The sequence below is a fragment of the Monodon monoceros genome, unplaced genomic scaffold (assembly GCF_005190385.1).
Source record: "Monodon monoceros isolate NGI ecotype Baffin Bay Population unplaced genomic scaffold, NGI_Narwhal_1 Super_Scaffold_1, whole genome shotgun sequence".
In the NCBI taxonomy this organism is placed as follows: domain Eukaryota; kingdom Metazoa; phylum Chordata; class Mammalia; order Artiodactyla; family Monodontidae; genus Monodon; species Monodon monoceros.
The window spans coordinates 81948336-81966666 of NW_021703765.1; the positions used below are offsets into that span (position 1 = coordinate 81948336).

General features: G+C 54.8%; 1 protein-coding gene across 4 annotated transcripts in view; it reads left to right on the forward strand.

Annotated features, from left to right (window-relative positions):
* The window catches only part of AACS (acetoacetyl-CoA synthetase), a 51478-nt gene that overhangs the window by 17742 nt on the left and 15405 nt on the right, over positions 1 to 18331 (forward strand). For all 4 annotated transcript variants that reach the window (XR_003793332.1, XM_029221898.1, XM_029221919.1 and 1 more), the window contains exons 6-10: positions 2498 to 2612; positions 2798 to 2879; positions 6528 to 6675; positions 11698 to 11778; positions 15475 to 15599. Coding sequence is in view for 3 of the 4 variants with exons in the window: in XM_029221898.1 (XP_029077731.1) it covers positions 2498 to 2612; positions 2798 to 2879; positions 6528 to 6675; positions 11698 to 11778; positions 15475 to 15599 (551 nt within the window). In the remaining variant the exon portion in view is untranslated. The remainder of the gene's footprint in view (positions 1 to 2497; positions 2613 to 2797; positions 2880 to 6527; positions 6676 to 11697; positions 11779 to 15474; positions 15600 to 18331) is intronic.

Consider the following 18331-nt stretch of genomic DNA (forward strand, 5'->3'; position numbering starts at 1 on the left):
TTGGTCTACTCTCTTTTTTGGTTTGTGTGTTCTCTGTCTCTGTCTCCTGTAATGGTTTATAGAAAAGGAATGTCCTAGTGTGTGAGGATTTGGTGGCACTTGCCTGCAGTTCTCTACCTCCCTGGTGTCTGTGTTAAGAGGTGACCTTTGGGGACTTCACTGGTTAGGAATCCGCCTGCCAGTGCAGGGGACACGGGTTCGAGCCCTGGTCCGGGAAGATCCCACATGCCGCGGAGCGTCTAAGCCCGTGCACCACAACTACTGAGCCTGTGCTCTAGAGCCCGCGAGCCACAGCTACTGAGTCCACGTGCCACAACTACTGAAGCCCGAGCACCTAGAGCCTGTGCTCTGCAACAAGAGAAACCACCACAATGAGAAGCCCGCCCGCCGCAACTAGAGAGAGCCTGTGCTTAGCAATGAAGACCCAGCACAGCCAATAAAAAAAGAAAAAAAAAATGGGGGGTAGACTTTTGACTGCTTTTTCTCCCATGGTTATTGTCTCTTCAGGTGTTCTGCTGCTTCTTGAATCATTTTTGATAAATTTATATCTTCTTGGGGAATCATCCACTTCATCTGGCTTTCATGAATTTATTAACAAAATTGAACATACTGCTTTGTCATTTATTATTCCCTCTTTCTGTAGTAAAGTTTGGTTTTGATTTTGTATGGTTGTATGCCTCAGTTTATCCATCTGGAATATGGGAATAATAATTCTATGTCAGAGCATTAAGTGAGTGAATATTAGTAAAGTGCCTAGGACAGTGCCTGATACATAATAAGTACTATGTCAGCGTTAGCTAGAAATATCTGTCTCCTTGGTCAGATTTATCAAGAGGCTTATTTTATTGATCTTTTTGGAAAAAAGATTTTGTTTGTATTGATCAAGTCCATCATTAATTTTTCCTTATGACTTTAATTCCTTCCTTTCCCCCCTCCCTCCCTCCTTTCCTCCCTCCCTCCCTTCTTGCCTTCCTCCTTTTCATTTTCCTGGCTACCTAAACCATGGGTATAGTTAACTGAAAACAATTAGAAACTGGAAACAAAAACATTTATAATTGCTTTGCTACTCCCCCCCCACCCCCCCGCAATAGATTATATGTTCCAAGGAGAGAGAACTCTGATTGGTTGCCTGTCACAGTAGGTGGGATAAACAAATGCTTCCTCCCCCTCTCCGCCCGCAGCTCTTCTCTGTTAATTCAGCTTCTGGTCTTGAAAATCCGACGGCACTGAAGATAGAATCAGTCCTTGAATCTTTAGCCCAGAGAGTCTCAAATTTTATTGTGCATTAGGATCACCCGAAGCGCTTGTGAAAACACAGATTGCTGGGCCACCTCCAGACCTTCCAGTTCAGTAGGTCTGGGGCCCCGAGTGATGCTGTTGTCGCCAGGACCCCTCCGAGGGGCCTGGCGTCCCCTTGTCTTAGGCATGTGCTTTGCTGACTCCTGGGAGCTCTGAGAAGCAGTGCCTGGCCCACTCCAGGCCAGTTAATTAGTTACCTAATGAGTTTAATTAATCGTCACGCCACAGGTGGCTCTAACCTGCAGCCAGGGTGGAGACCCTGCCCATCAGGTCCTCACACGGAGGTTCTGGCATCACTGCTGGTGCCTTTGGAGTAGCCCGGGCATTGACCTTGAGCCACTGCACTGGACTGAGGGATCAGGAGCGCCATGTGGGTGATGCCTTCCGGGTGCTGTTCTCGTGGGTGGAAATGGCTCCACCACGGTCTGCACTTGGCAGGCTGAGAGGGGAGCGGGAGGGGAGTCCATCCGAGAGGGCCTGTACCCGTCACCCTCGGTGTCACACGCAGGTCGTATCAGTGCATCCTGAGGTTGCGTGTGGCAGTTCACAGCAGTTCCCGAAGCAAGTTGCGCATGTGCACGGGGGGTGCCCCTTCTCTCAGGGAGAGGGGGGTGCTTGGCGGGACGGTGATCCCATGTGTGGAGAGACAGACAGCTGGGGTGTGGAGAGCCTGCTTTTCCTCGTGGGGCTTGTTTACGAGTGTACACATTTGTGAGTTCATACATTTGCTCGGCAAGAAGTATCATTCAGAGGATTCACGAACCTCTTTGACCGAAGGTTAAAGGAGGGGCTGAATACGGCACCACTTTGCATACAGAGCTGCCTCCTGGGAAGGGGCGTCTTCACTTACATATGCCGGAGGAGCTGTGTTGGGAGGCTCTTGCTGAAAAGTGGGGGATCTCTGTGGTCGTGCAAATACTCACCCTGTGTTTTCCCATTTGATAGACTCAGTGTATGTCTGTAAGTCAGTCCGGTGTTTCTTTGTACCGATGCTTTCTTTGAAGTGATGATCCTGTCTCGGGGGCATGTCCCGTTTGCTTGGCTGTCTCTCTTGGCCTCTGGGTGACGGGGACGCAGGGACGTGGCTAGTGCGCTGCGCACGCTGCTTTTTCTTTCCCTGGAGATGCAGCCGTGCCGTTGGCTGCTGGAGGATTTTGCCTTTTGGATGAACAATGACGACTCTTTCCTTCCACTCTAGGGCGTTCTGGACCGGTTTTCTCAGATTCAGCCAAAGCTCATCTTCTCCGTGGAGGCCGTCGTGTACAATGGCAGGGAGCACGACCACGTGGACAAGCTTCAGCAGGTCGTTAGAGGTGCGTGGGCTGGCGTGGGGGGCGGGGGGCAGGGGCGAGAGCCCCCCCAGGGGTCCCAAGAGCCCTGCAAAAACGGAGTGGTCTCAGTCCTAGGTCGTGTTACGTTTCAGCAAAAAAGAAAAAGATTAGCGGCTAGGTATGTTGTGTCCTGTAAGCTTGTGTTTTCTCCTCCCCGCTGCTTTCAGGACTAGCAGACCTGAAAAAAGTGGTGGTGATTCCTTACGTTTCCTCCAGAGAGAAGATAGACATTTCCAAGATTCCAAATAGGTAAGCCAGCCGCATGCTGATCACTGGTTGCATGTGAAACCCACTCAGAGTCCCAACCGGGGTGCAGGTTCTGTGGATCTTTGCACTTGGGGTTGGAGTGTTTCAGAGGTGCAAGGTGTCTTAGTTAAAAATTGTCATTCTGTAGATGGGGACCCGAGGGCCCCAGGGGGAATCCCTTGGGGCCACGTGGTAACTTAGTGGCAGAACAGAGACTGTCCCAGGCATCCTAACTCTTCCTGTCTCGTGTCCCTTGGAAGTGGTGGGCTTGGATGGGGCCAGGCTGGCTCCCTGGATTGGCCACAGCAGTTCTGAACAGTGACTCATGTGTATCCACAGGTGCGTATGTGTGTGGATGTGCGTATGTGCACACACACACGTACACCTCTGTGTACGTGGTTCATACTTATGTGTATTTGTACGCATGTATGTATACACACACAGCCACACAAAGGTATACACATACATAATATGTGGGGTTTTTCTTTCATTTTACAACCTATTTTTTGTTGCCATTGCTAATGGCATCTTCCTCTGCTTTTCTGACATTTATAAGCCGATAGACCACAGGCCTTGACGTGGAATAGAATGGTGAGCACCTTAATTCTGAACAGAAGTTAAGAAAATGGATTATGATTTGGTCCAAGTTGAGATTCTTCCCAAAGTTCTTGTTATACACCTTTCATCTCTCTGTAAGCCATCATAGAGGAGCGAGTTCTGAGATCGGGCGTGTTTACCTACGCAGGTAAACCTGTCCACTTAGCCTCGCGTCTGGGCTGCAGGCAGGAGTCTCTGAGTGGCCCCAGGCCCCCTGAGAGGCGGCGGCAGAGCCGCAGGTGGGGATCCTGGGTGTGCCATGGCGGGGAGGGAGGCGGCGAGGAAGCCTTGCTACTCAGGCAGACGGGGTGGACGCGTGGCTGAGCGGCGCTGTGCAGGTGCCCTCCAGGGGCACTGAGGGGGCTAAAGCTCATGTACTGTCCCCCACGTTTACAGTCGAGCTGGGGGGACAAGACACGCCTGCAGGAAGGGGGAGCTGTGACCGCTCGGGCCAGTAGACACAGCCATGCTCACTGAGTTGGGACAGGAAGTGCCCAGGAGGTGAGAGAAGGGCGTGGTTGCTTCTCTGTGGGGCCTGGGGGCGGTGGCGCCTGAGGGACCTTGAGAGGTGAGCAGGGTCTGGGGACAGCTGCAGTGCCAGGGTTCCAGAGGCTGACGGGAGCTGCAGCAAAGTGATCGTTCCTTTAAAGCCATGGTCTCGAGCCACACTGCTCGGGGTCAGATCTCAGCTGTGTGGCCCTGGGCCAGCGATCAACCTCTCTGTGCCTTGTTCTCCCCATCTGTAAAACGGGGATAACAGTACCTTCCTCGCAGGCTTAGCAGTGTGCATGAAGTTAGCTCTCAGTAACGTCGTCATTATGGGCAGGTGACAGCTGCAGGCCAGAGTGGGCTGTGTCCTCTGGAGCATCCGGGTCAGGATGTGCAGGTCCTTACAGGCAGGTCCGGGGGCGTGGACTGTCCCCTAGACTGTGGGAACCCTGCCGACCTTGATAAATTACACCCCTGCCGTGAATATAGCTCCCCTGGTTTTACTGATGGGGCCGTACGCACAAAGGCCAGGAGGAAAACAGGATGGTTTGCTGGCCCCACGGTGGCCCGGCTTTTATTTTTCTGAATGTGTTTACTGGTGATCGATAGAAAGCGAGGGCATCCAGAAGTAACATTAGCCGCTTGGTTTAGCTTCAGGCAGTGCGGAGAGCTCCGCAGTCCCGGTCCCCACCGCCCGGGGAAGCAGGCCCCCAGCGCTCTCCAGCCTTCGATTCCTGGGTGCCGCAGATAAACCGAAAGCGCCTCTGCGTGTCTGTGGGGGGACTGCCCTTTGGGGTTTTCCTTTTTAGAAGAAGCAGCAAAGGTAATCGCTATTTACTGTGATTTATAGACCGATGGAAAGAAAACGTTTTTCTCTGTGTGGTGCATTTGATTCGATTGGGCCCTTTGTGTAAATGGTACTCGGATGGGAGGTAGGTGGAGGCGGAATGGGGCTTTCATTGACTGGAAGGCTCCACAGTGAATGATCTTCCTGACGCTCTGGAGAGGAAGGGTCTGCTTGTTTACCGCTCAGAATTATTTGGGGTGCCCATTTCAAATGGCCGCACCTCTCCCAGGAGACATCCTCATCTTTTCTTTCGTTTAAAGATTTATTTTTATGTGTTTATTTATTTATTTTGGCTGCGCTGGGTCTTAGATGCAGCGTGTGGGATCTTCGCTGAGGCATTTGGGGTCTTTCAGTTGCGGCACACATGCGGGATCTAATTCCCCGACCAGGGATCGAACGCAGGCCCCCTGTATTGGGAGTGCGGAGTCTTACCCACTGGACCATCAGGGAAGTCCCACATCCTCATCTTTAAGGGGGCCTTTCCATGCAAGACAGCACACTTCTTCACTTTCGTGTGCATCCGTTTGTATTTCAGAGTAATTCTCCTTGGCAGTTTGCCGCAGGCCGCGTTTAACTGACTTCTCCGCCTTCCTTGAAAGAAAGTTCCATTTGACAAAGCAGTAGTTTCGATTTTTCCCCTTTCTTCTCGCTTCTAAACCAGTGGAGGAACAGGGCCGGGGTTTTGGAATCGATGTTTCCGCCGATCTCAAAATACAGAAACCACCTGTCTCCCAAGGTGGCTTTGTGGCTCCCACTACCCTGTTTCTGCTCAGAAAACAGCCCCTTTGGCGGTTCTTGGTGATGTGCAGTGGCGCTTTACGGCAGCTCTGGGGGCAGGGTAGGGCAGGCTGTTTAGGCTGGAGCCGGTAGCTGGGCTTAATTGTATTTGTTCCTGGACAGGTACTTGCATCTGGCCATTGTAAACCTCAGGATACAGGAAAACAGTGGGAACAGTTGCCCCACAGGTTGGCATCCCTTTCTGGCTGTGCCCTTCGGGTGTCAGAAGAGCTTACAACCCGGCACCTCCTGCCCTCCCTTCTCCTGGGGGGAAAGGGAAGGATTCAGACACCCTGGGCTCTAGCTTGCCTTTGGGGAACCTGGGGAAACCAGGCATCTGCTAATCAGACAGTTAGTAGCAAACAGGAGGTGCGCCTGGGCTCCAAGGACTTGAGCATCACTTCAGAGCCCCTCCGCAGTTTGCATACAAGCAGCCAATGTGTTAAATGCAAGGGATCCTTCTCCACAGTGTTTATTAAAGCGCTTAGATTCTCTGGAGAGACAGCCCTTGGCCCCATCAGCGGTGCTAATAAAGCAACCGGAAATTTTTGGGACTTCCCTGGTGGTCCAGTGGGTAAGACTCCGAGCTCCTAATGCAGGGGCCCGGGTTTGATTCCTGGTCGGGAACTAGATCCCGCATGCCTGCTGCGACTAAGACCCAGAGCAGCCAAAATAAATAAATAAATATTAAGAAAAAGAAAAAAAGCAACCGGAAATTTTCACTCAGTTACTTTTTATTCAATTAGCATGAATCCTTGAGCCCCGACTTCTCCCTTCTCTCTTGGGAAGCTTCCAGACAAGGCAGGTCCCTGGAATCTAGGTCGTCACCCAGGTAGACGTGGAGGGGGGTGAACGGGAGGACTCGACAGATTTCCGCACCCCCGCCCCGCCAGGTGTTCTAGAACCTTCACCGTTTGTCTCCTGCGCCTTTTTGCCCACAGCGTGTTCCTGGAGGACTTCCTGGCCACTGGGCAAGGTGCGCAAGCCCCCCAGCTGGAGTTCGAGCAGCTGCCCTTCAGCCACCCGCTCTTCATCATGTTTTCGTCGGGCACGACCGGAGCGCCCAAGTGCATGGTGCACTCGGCCGGGGTAGGTCTGCACCCCGTCCCTGCCTGGGGGCTTCCTGCTGGCTAGGGCGGCACCCCATCCCTGCTCTCCAGGTGGGTGCTGCGCCGAGATCCGGCCTCGAGCCGGGCAGTGGGGGGCTGCTGCCCCAGCTGCCGTGGCGCCGTCGCCACGGGGTCCCGGGACTCCACAGCCCACCAGGGCAAGGCCTGCGCCGGGCGAGCCGGTGACAGTCATGCTGTACGTCATGACCCCTTAGGGTATTGTGAGTCCAACAGATGGGCCCTGCCCGCATTTTATTTTACTTATTTATTTTTAAATTAATTTTTCTTGGAGTAGAATTGCTTTACAATGTTGTGTTAGTTTCTGCTGTACGGCAAAGTAAATCAGTTATACATATATCCCCTCTCTTTTGGATTTCCTTCCCATTTAGGTCACCACAGTGCACTGAGTAGAGTTCCCTGTGCTCTACAGTAGGTTCTCATCAGTTATCTATTTTATACATAGTATCAATAGTGTATGTGTGTCAGTCCCAGTCTCCCAATTCCTCCCCCCCCCGCCCCCTTTTCCCCCTTGGTGTCCATACGTTTGTTCTCTGTGTCTGTGTCTCTATTTCTGCTTTGCGAACAAGATCATCTGTACCATTTTTCTAGATTCCACATTTGTGCGTTAATATACGATGTTTGTTTTTCTCTTTGTGCCTCACTTCACTCTGTATAACAGTCTCTAGGTCCATCCACGTCTCTACAAATGACCTAATTTCGTTCCTTTTTATGGCTGAGTAATATTCCATTGTATATATGTACCACATCTTCTTTATCCACTCGTCTGTCCATGGGCATTTAGTTTGCTTCCATGTCCTGGCTATGGTAACTAGTGCTGCAGTGAACATTGGGGTGCATGTGTCTTTTTGAATTATGGTTTTTGCTGGGTATATGCCCAGGAGTGGGATTGCTGGGTCATATGGTAGTTCTATTTTTAGTTTTTTAAGGAACGTCCATACTGTTCTCCATAGTGGCTGTATCAGTTTACATTCCCACCAACAGTGCAAGAGGGTTCCCTTTTCTCCACACCCTCTCCAGCATTTATTGTTTGTAGATTGTGGTGATCGCCATTATGACCACGTGAGCTGATACCTCACTGTAGTTTTGATTTGCATTTCTCTAATTAGTGATGGTGAACATCTTTTCATGTGTTTTTTGGCCATCTGCCGGCATTTTAAACAGAAGGAAACAGGCTAGGTGAGAAGAGAAGATATCAGCTCATCAAGGGTCCTAAGAAGTGTTGGTGTGTTTTCTCAAAGCTGTCACGTAAGCGTGGGTACGGACGGTGCACGTGCCAGGGAGCGTCGCCAAACTTCTGTCTGACCGTGGGCTGGGGTCAAAAAGTTTGAAAGCCGCCGGGTTATGTTATAAAGTGCGGTTAACCGAGGGAGGACTTACCGTGCTGTGTGAGTCAGCTCGGGCTGCTGTAGCAAAATAGCACGGGCTGAGGGGGTTCTTAAACAATGAAGATTTACTTCCTTGCGGCTCTGGAGGCTGGGTGTCCAAGACCGGGGTGTGGGCAGGGTTGGTTCCCTCTGAGCCTCTGTCGTCGGCTCGCAGGGGCCTGCCTTCTCGCTCTGTCCTCACGCGCTCTTTCCTCTCTGCACGCACATTCCCGGCGTCTCTTTGGGGTCTAATTTTCCTCTCTTCGTAAGGACATCCATCGCGGTGGACGAGCGCCCACCCTATCGGCCTCGTTTTAACCTCCTCCCCTCTTGGAGGCCCGAGGATTATCTGAGTGGAGAAACCTCACATTGTCTAAGAGCCTTCTAGCTATTGCTTGGTCAGATGGTGGTATTTGAACATGAAATACAAAATGCTCTTATTCCAGCTCATTCAGCTTTTACAGCTGTCCTCTGCTAGAACATCTAGAAGCTGTTTGAACCCCTGCCGTAGAATCACTCTAACGCCTTAACACAGCTCTTTACACAGTGTTCTCGTGAGAACGTGGAAAGAGGTTAACACAACTTTGTCATCACCTGGATTTGCATCCAAGGAAGATCCGATGGCAGGTTAGGAATGATAACCGCCAGATACACACGAGCCCGTTCACGGACAGTGGGTGACTTCTCAGGAACCACGGAGTGGGAGGGAGGGGACATCGGGGGCCAAAGCCTTGATTTCTGGAAGCAACGCTGACCGAGCCGAGTGGCCTCTTTGTAGGAGCGAGTGCTTGTTGCTTACCAGCCTGTTTTATCACACTGAGTCGGGCGTGTTCAGAGCCTAAGGTGCAGCTGCTGGCATCGTGTTTTGCCTGGAGGGGGACCCCTGGTGTGCCTGGTCGGAGGCCCGATATCCGGCCACAGAGATGAGTGTTTTTAGAAACCTGGCAGGCGAGGGCGTTGCGGGGTGTGTGTGTGGGAAAACAGCACATTTTAGGAAAACCTGCCGTGCCCGACTGTACTTTTATTTTCAGTGCTCTTTGCCTAGCGAATGTCCCATTTTTAGGAGTGGAACATAAAAATGTATTAGATGAAATGTAGTTTGCTCATAAAATCATTGTGCTTGGTATATTTAGAATATGGAAAAGTCAGGAAAAATTATATTAATTCTGGCTTCGCTGGGCTCTTGCATCTCCAGAGAAGTGACTAACATCTTGCCTGTTTTCAAGCGTTATCTCGAGCGGAAACTTGAAAACAGCGCGGTGGGACCGCCGACAGTGCCCCTGGGGCTGGCAGCAGGGTCAGGGTTGGGTTGGGACGTTGTGATCCCCGTTTGCCGTTTTGTGCTTTCTAAGCCCACAAAAGAGCCCAGAAAACAGCTTCCCTCTTCCTTCTTTTAAATTACTCTTCTTGCTTGAGATTCAGAAACACGCTGCTTATACTTCCTGACGCTCAGGGAAAGCATTCAGACTTGCCATAAATATTTAGAAATTAAGGGACGAGCTGTTGACGCGACTCGTTAAGGTTCACACCGAGAGAAGCAAAGGAGGGTTTTGTGCCGTCGAGAGAGTGAGGTTGCTGAGCAGGTGAGCACGTGGCGGGTTATGAATAGGCCGGGCTCATAGAGGCAGACCGTACGGGCGAAGATGCCCTTTAAAGGCCAATCTAAGTGAAAAGGGAAATCGAGGGGGATCTGCCACGGGTTCCTATAATCCAGGAGCTCCCAGTCCTTTCTGTGGATTTGCCACGTGAACACTTAGCGTTCATCGGAAGGGTTCCTGAAATGTTTGTTGTCCCCACGTGGTCGCCCGCCTCCTCTGAGTGAGAGCAGTGTGTGTTGAGGGACTTTCTGAGGAAGCCTGTGACTGTCCTGGGTGGGCGCGGGTGTGCTGTCCCTGACCCTGCAGTGCACGCACGGTGAAGCCACCGGGCTCTTGGCTCCCACGTGCAGACCCAGGGTGGCCTCGGGGAACCCTCAGAACGGGCTCTCCCTCCCAGCAGCCTTTCTAATGCTGTCTCTCCGACCCCCGTGTGGTCCGTCCCCAGGGCAGGCGTCCCCACTGCGGGCCTGGTGACGGGGCGCCATCCAGGACAGACTCGGGAATAGGAGTGCTGGCTCTTGAGTTAGAGAATTTGTTGGGTAGGATTGTTTCTGTTGAGCTTTGAAAGGGATCATCTCCTCCTACTGGCTTGTGTTTTTTTTTTTTGTTTTTTTTTTTTGCGGGACGCGGGCCTCTCACCATCGTGGCCTCTCCCGTTGTGGAGTACAGGCTCCGGATGCGCAGGCTTAGCGGCCATGGCTCACGGGCCCAGCCGCTCCACAGCATGTGGGATCTTTCCAGACCGGGGCAAGGACCTGTGTCCCCCTGCATCGGCAGGCGGACTCTCACCACTGCGCCACCAGGGAAGCCCTGGCTTGTTTTTTATTTCCCTTGGGTACAATGAGGGTCATCAAGGCTGGTTTTAATACGTGGGTCCCGATAGTCCCTAAACAACCAGGGCCACCGTTGCCGTCAGCTGGCGGCTCCCGTCTGTGGCCAGACTGAGCGCAGTGGTTGGCCTTTTCAGGGGCTTCGGAGGGGCCGCGTCCCTGATCTAGCCTTAGGATCTTGTGTGAGATCCATTGAAAGGATGGGAAAACCGACAGATGAAACAGCTGGTTCAGGGTCCCCTTGCTCTGCTCTCTGCATTGTGCTTGGGGCTGGGAAGCTTCCTGTCCTCCCTGTGAGCCACAAGCGACACAGAGTCATTTGGAGCAAGTGGGGTCTGGGCAGCGGAATACTATACGGCTGTACGAAAAACCATGAGGGAAACTCCCCGTATTGATAAATGGAAAAAGCAAACTGCAGGACAGTGCGTCCAAATAAAAAACCAGCATAAATAAATACATGCAGATAGGCAAGAAACATACCTGGAAATGTACACGGGAAACGTATACGGTTACTGGTTGCAGAAGGGGACGGGGGGCTTGTCATGGTGTGTGCTTTGGAGTTTCGGTCCAAGCGAATCTACTGCCCTGTGAACATTAAAATAAAAAGTAATAGATCACATGTCGGGGTTGGGAGAGAGCGGTCTGACTGGGCGTTTGAGCTGAAAGCAGGGTCTTGAGCTACCCCTCGGCCAAGGAGTCCCTGAGCTCCGATCCGAGGCTCTCGGAGCTGCAGACCCTGCAGCGGCTGTGCACCCCGGGGACAGTCCTGCGCAGGCATCCAGTCTTCCCCGTCCACCACGAGGGAGCAAGGCTGGCCTGTAGTGCCCTGGTCTGGAGGGGGGCAGGTGTCCCTGCACCCAGCCTTTTACCTTCATCTTCGTGACTCTCCGCTCCGTGATCTTCACTTCTCTCTGCCTGAGGTTGGTGGGTCCCCTGTGCTTCTGATCACCTGGCGCCCAGAGCCTGCAGGCCGGCAGGGTCGGGTCAGGGTTTCTTCTCGTGTCCCCAGCGAGTCTTAGGGGTCAGGTGGCAGAGGGACGGGAGCACTGCTCGTCATGGTGAGGGTGCTCAGAGCTCTGCCTCTTCCTTGACCTCTCCTGCCCCAGGGCCAAGCGTCTGGGCTGCGCGTACCTCTGTGCCCTCGGAGGAAGCAGCCTGGTTCACGCGGAATTCCCCCGCTTCTCCCCAGGGGACCCTCATCCAGCACCTGAAGGAGCACATTCTTCACGGCAACATGACCAGCAGTGACATCATCCTGTATTACACCACGGTGAGTGTGGGTGCTGTGCTGAGACGGGTGCCCTCCCCCTCCTCCGCGCCGCTCCCAGGACGGGCTTTGGTTCATTCAGGTAGGGAGGACTTTATCTTTACTCTTCTTTTTGCCTCTCCACCTTTTCACATGTCAGGAGCCAGAAGCACAGCTTCCAGGCCACGTGCGCCAGACCCCGGGCCGCGTGCGCCAGACCCCGGGCCGCGTGCGAGCAGCCCCTCCTGCGGGATCCTTCGCTCTTGCTCTCTTTCTCTCCCTCCCGGCGGCTGCCCACTTGAATCTCGGCACCAAGGTCGAGCACCAGCCTGGCCCGTCCCCCTGTGTTGACCTCGGTTGCCGCTGGGAGCCCTGGAGCCCTGGGGAAATCTAGAGAAACCGAGGAGACTGTTAATTCAGTCTCTTGAGCCTGTAGAGGTGGGGATGAGTGTCACGTGACGGAAATCTGTGGCTCAACCTGGGGGACAGGAACTTACCAGAGATGCCATGAGGACGGTCAGTTCTTAGTCGTGTGCAATAGTAAAGGGACTCTGACCAGTTGAGGCGGAAAAGGAATTTACTGGAAGGCCGTGGCGTGGCATGCTGAGAGGCAGAATAACAGCCCCAAAGGTGCCCATGTCCTCACTCCCGGAGCCTGTGCGTGTCACCTGATGCGGCAAAGGGGCTCTGCAGATGTGATTCGGCTGCGGCTCCGGAGACCGGGAGAGTGTCCTGCGTTATCCGGGGCCCAGGGTGATCACCAGGGTCCTTACAAGAGGGAGGCAGGAGCGGTGGAGCCAGAGGGGGTGGACGACAGAGCAGAGGCCAGAGCACGGTGGGTCCATGAGCCAAGGAGCGCGGGGGCCCCTTGAAGCTGGAAAAGGCAAAGAAAGACCCTCCCCTGGAGCCTCCAGAAGGAACTCCCAGCCCCGCTGACACCTGAGTTTGGACACCCGACCTTCAGGACTCTCAGACAGTACATTTAGACCAATGGGTTTGTGGCCGTTGTTTACAGCAGCCAGAGGAAGGGCATGCAGGGTGGCTCGAGCAGTTACTTCCATGGCTGGGGATCCAGGCGTGAGACCAGGCGGGGCCTGCGGGCGGCCGCGCCTGCAGCCGAGAGCCGCCGCTGTACTGCAGTGCCCGCGGGAGGCCCGCGGTCCTGCCCCCAGGACGGAGGTGGTCCTGCTTCCGGCCCTTCCCGTGGGTTAGCGTGGAGCGGGCGTCATCAAACCAGAGCTTGAGCTCAAGGCGCTGGAGCTGTTCCCGACGCTGCTGAACCCTGGAAGGTGAAAGGTTAACAAGCCGAAGGAAGTGCTGTTTGTCCCAAGGGAAGAAAACTCAAAATCAGCTTTGTCCAAGACCGCAAATATCCAGGGGCTCCAGAGTGATTTGGCTCCCATTTCCGGTCTGAGTTCTCAAGGAAGCAGAACGCTGAGGCATCTTCCTAACCTGGGAGGTCAAGGCCCAGGCCCTGCTGCTTCCCTGGTGCCAGAGCCCCAGGACCCGACGCAGACACAGGAGGGAGCGCTGACGTGCGACCAGGGGCAGGTCGCCCTGTGTGCCCAGCTGTAAATCCAGGGCTTTGGGCCAAATGATTTGGGTTTCTTTCAGCTGCAGGCTTTCCTTCCATCCCCCTCCCCCATCGTGAACAGTGAGTAGTGCTGGGTCCCCGCCAGGCTCTGCCAGGCTCCGGCCCTTTCAGACAGGAAGCCCAGCCCTGGGGCGTTAATGGAGCAGCGTTTTGAATTGCAGAACCCCACCCCCGGGGCAGCCACAGCTATGCTGACCTCCAACTCAGCTGCCTCCCTGGGACACGGTGAGGGGACAATGGAAGGACTCAAGGATCCAGAGCAATTCTCTCAAAAGCAGTTCACTCTTCTGGGAAGCATCCTGCCCATGAAGGACGGGGCTGTTGCATTTTTCGGTGGAGGATGCCAGGTGCCAGCAGCAGCCTCGGGTGCCCCCAGCCGGCCCCAGCCAGGCCTGTGCTGTCACCTGCTGACTCACTTTAACAGCTGGACAGTGAGGTGGCCAGGATGCAGTGCTGCCTGTTACAGTAATTCCTTGGGAACTCCCCGGCGGTCCAGTGGTTAGGACTCCACAGCTTCACTGCCGAGGGCCCGGGTTCAATCCCTGGTTGGGGAACTAAGATCCCGCAAGCCGTGCTGTGAGGCCAAAAAAAAAAGAAAAGTAAAAAAGATTCCTTATTAGAAGAAACTCAACTTAGGATGTTAAAACCCTTAAAAAAAAAAAAAAAAGGCAACTCAACTAAATGGAGGTTCTCGTGTGACCCCTGGTTCCCTTTGCCGTTTCCATGGTGCCAAAGGGGGAGCATAGGTTGGTCATCGTGCTCTTACCCGCGTCACTCACACTGTTGTGAACTGTCTGGGGATTCTTAACTGCCACTTGGGTGCCACCTCACGTGGCCGCCTGGTCCCCGATGGCGGGATTCTGACCTGGGGACGCCAGGTGACCCGGGACACTGGGCCGCATCTGCTCCAGGCTCATGGATGGGCATCCTCCTGCCCTCGTTGCTTACGGGGTGGAATTGGGTTGTTTTGCCCTCTGGACAGAGATTCCTGCTGCCTTGTTCTGTCGCTATATTGCTTTAGGCCGGAATCGCCTACAAATTCTCCCAGCGTGGATGGGAGTGCCATTGTCAGTGGGGCTATGAGCACACTCTTTGGCTGTGAAAATTTTTTTAATTAAAAAAAAAATGCTCTCCTTACACGTGGTAAGCATTTCATGCAGCACATGGGAACTTGGTGAGAGGTTGGCGTCTTCCAGGGCCCAGAGGCAGCCACATCCGCCCTGCTCACTCCCCTGCCCCTCGGGCCCCTTTGCAGGCCCAGGGGTGGGGCTGGGGGTTCTGTATACGAATGGGGCGCTGCACACCCTCTGCCGGGCTGGCTCTGCCACTTTACGGTCTGTCTTCGAGACTGTTCTGCACAGAGCCAGGCCTCGTTCTTTTTGATGGCTGCACAGTGGCTGACTCCTGAGTGCTTGCTGGGTGCCAGGCGCTGTTTCCCACGTCCGACCTGGGTTGCCTGCTGCAGCGCCCAGGGTTCCCTGCATGTGTGCACCACGTGACCACGCAACGGGCATCTCTGTTGCCTTCAGTCCCTTGTTGTCACCAGTGAGGCTGCAGGAAACATTCTCCGACATGTCTTAGTGCACACGTGTGCGTTGATCCCCGCCATAAACTCTCTTAATTTTTATTTTTATTTTGGCTTCATTGGGTCTTTGTTGCTGCGTGCGGGCTTTCTCTAGTTGCTGCGAGTGGGGGCTACTCTTTGCTGTGACGCGTGGGCTTCTCATTACGGTGGCTTCTCTTGTTGCGAAGCAGGGGCTCTAGGCGTGCGGGCTTCAGTAGTTGTGGCACGCGGGCTCAGTAGCTGTGGCACACGGGCTCAGTACTTGTGGCACACGGGCTTAGTTGCTCCGCAGCACGTGGGATCTTCCCAGACCAGAGATTGAACCCGTGTCCCCTGCATTGGCAGGCGGATCGTTAACCTCTGCGCCACCAGGGAAGCCCCTTACCGTAAACTGTTGACGGGGAATTGCTGGGGCAGAGCGTTGTGCATTTGGGCCGGGCAGTTCTTGGCTACTTTGGCTCAGCATCGGGTGGTTTTCTAGGGATGTGAGAGGCTGCGTGACGGGGCCGAGGGGAGCTGGCCCGGTGCTGGGTTGACACGTGTTCCCTTCTGTCTGCTCCAGGTCGGCTGGATGATGTGGAACTGGATGGTGTCTGCTCTCGCCACAGGGGCGGCCGTGGTCCTATACGACGGCTCCCCGCTGGTGCCCACCCCCAATGTGCTCTGGGACCTGGTCGACAGGATCGGGTAGGTACCCGGGACACTCAGACACAGGGCGGCCGCTCTGAGGATCTGGGTGCCGTCTCTGGAATGCTTTGCCACCCTCGATGTCCCCCTTTTGGTGGGGGTGGCTGTGTGAGGGTGTGGAGGTGCTAGGAGTAGGTGAAGCTGTCAAGGAGGGTGGGAAGGGGCGGGCGCCCCTGACAGGGACCGACCATGGAGATCCATGTAGTGCGGAGGGGGCTGCCCCGCCCCTCAAGGCCCAGGTGTGAGCTCTGAAACCTCGGGCACCGGGAGAGGGAACGTGGTCTTTTTTTTGTAACTCTGGATTCTAAGAACTTGCAGAGCTGCGACCCAGAAGAGAGGCAGACTGAGGGCTGATGAGAGCTTTGTTTCACGCGGGGCCCATGGCCGCAAGGGTGACAGAGAATGACCCAGGCTGAACGTACATACCTGTTCGGGGGACGGTGTGGAGATGCTCATCCAGGGGAGGGCAGGTCTGTCTCTGGGGCGTTCCCAGCGTTTGGCCTTACCACCTGCCTTTCTGAGAGCCCTCAGGGCTGGCCAGCGCCTCGAGGGTCTCCCAAGACTCAGCAGGGTGCTTCCAGATGCCCCGCTGCCGGTATTGCAGAAGGGCATCCCCGCCTCCCCGCAGTCCTGTGAACAGGACGGCAAGCGGGCATCCTGATGACAGAGGCAGCGGCCAGCTAAGGGGCAGTGTCAGGGGAAGGGTGAAGTGGCCCCTCTTCTCCCCCAGCCCCCCTCATCGTCATTGCCAGAAACTGTCCAAAGACCCTGTTCCGTTGGCACTTTCTTTGCTGATGAATTAATCATAGGCGGCTGACGCATTCTCGCCGCTGCGGCTGGTGGTCGCCGTTGGCCTAATGATCGTGTTTCCAAGAACGAGAACACGGAAGCTGGCAGGGCTCCCGTGGCCCAGAAGTTAGCCACGCTCTGAAATGTTCTAATTACGTTACCTTTGAGTCCATTTACATTGGGGAAACAGGAGGAACCGCTAATGTTCTTAAATCCTTGGGCATTAATATTTGAAGTATAACTTTGGCCTGGGTGATATTTAAATCCTGACATTTGGCTCACAGTATTAGCGAGGAAATTTATTTCCTAATGAGCTTGTTGCCAGTGAAAGGTTAATCAAATCCCTGGGAAGATCTCTGCCCTGAATACCTGTAAGCCGCGCTCAGGAGGAGACACTCTGGACGTGTATGCCTGTGCCACGGGAGGAGGGATGGAGAGAGAAAGGTACATCCCCGGGGCTTAGAGCTAATGAAGTTGAAGGATGGAAGGCCCAGGCAGACCCAGCTTTGCGTGTGTGTACGTGCACAAGTGTGAGTGTGTAACGTGCACAAATGTGTGTATACGTGCACAAGTGTATGTGCACAAGTGTGTGTATGTGCATGTGCACAGGTGCACGAGTGTGAGCACGCATGTCTGTGAATGTGTGCAGGTGTGCGTGTGCACACGTGTATGTGCATGTGCGCATGTGTGTATATGCAGGTGCACATACACTTATGTGCACACGTGGGTGTGAGAACACCCATGCCTGTGGATGTGTGTGTGCATGCATGTGATTGTGTGCAGGTGTGTGTGCAAGCGTGCATGTGGGAGTGCGTTCGCAGCCCTGTGGTTTGGGTCTGTGTAGAACGCACGTGCTGGGCCTCCGCCTTACATCCCGGTTTGGCCTGTGCCCCGGACGCCAGCTGAGCCGTGGCCTTGGCCGTCCTCAGGGCCCCTCTGGCCTGGCCCTTCACCCAGCTGGGGGGGCTCATCTGCTGAGGTCAGCGAGGCAGGTGCCACTCGTTGGCCTGTGAGGGGCGCCCGAAGGGCAGCACGGCGCTCCGGCCATCCATGCGGGTGACAGGAGAGGGGGCAGGTCAGACGGGGCGGGATGCCTTCATTCCAGTTCTGCCACCTCCCGACGCTGAAGTAACACCAAATCAAACGTGCTTTCACCTAAAATCCTGTGGGTTTGTGGCAGGAGGAGCGACGCTTCAGCGCTGGCAGGGCGGGCAGGGGCCTCGCAGTGCGATTTAAGGGCCTCTCATGTTTAAAATAACGTTGATGCACTTAGGGACGAAATCTTCGTTGATTGTCATCGTGTCAGCGCACAGGCTTACTAACATGTTTTATAACTGAGCAGTTATTTTGCAGACGTGAACAAGGTTAAAGGACAGATTGTTCTCTTTGTTTGGGGTGTGTTGCTGGGCTCTCCAGGTCTGGGCCGGGGAACATTCTGGTTGGGGTCAGGGCAGAACTCTGGGGTCTCTGTCCGGGTTTGCAACGGGGCAGGCAGTTCATGTTTAGGACTGCGGGACGCGTGTTGCAGGCCAGGGCAGTGGCGGGTGCCGAGGCCCCAAGGGGACCGAGATGGGGGTGGTGCGGAGGCTGGGAGGAGGCCCTCGTGGCTGGATGTGGGCAGTCGATTCGGGCGGTGGAGCTGGATGAGGGGGGAGGGCAGGGTCCCCCAGGGATTTCGGGGCTGTGCCGCGGGGCGGGTGTCTTCCGTGTGACGTGGCACCCCGTTGGGGCTTTGAACTTGGGGGCGCTACATGATCCCCCCGCGAACTGCGGGGTCGAGGGCAGACCGGGGAGACCGGGGCTCAGGCTGGCGGAGCCTTGGAGGAGCTGCGTCTGCAGGTGGCTCCTTGCAGGGCTCCGGGCTGGGGTGAGCCGGGGAGCTGCCTCGTTCTTCGTGGGGTGCTTCCCAGCAGCACTCGCGAAAAAGACACAGCGCCGAGCAC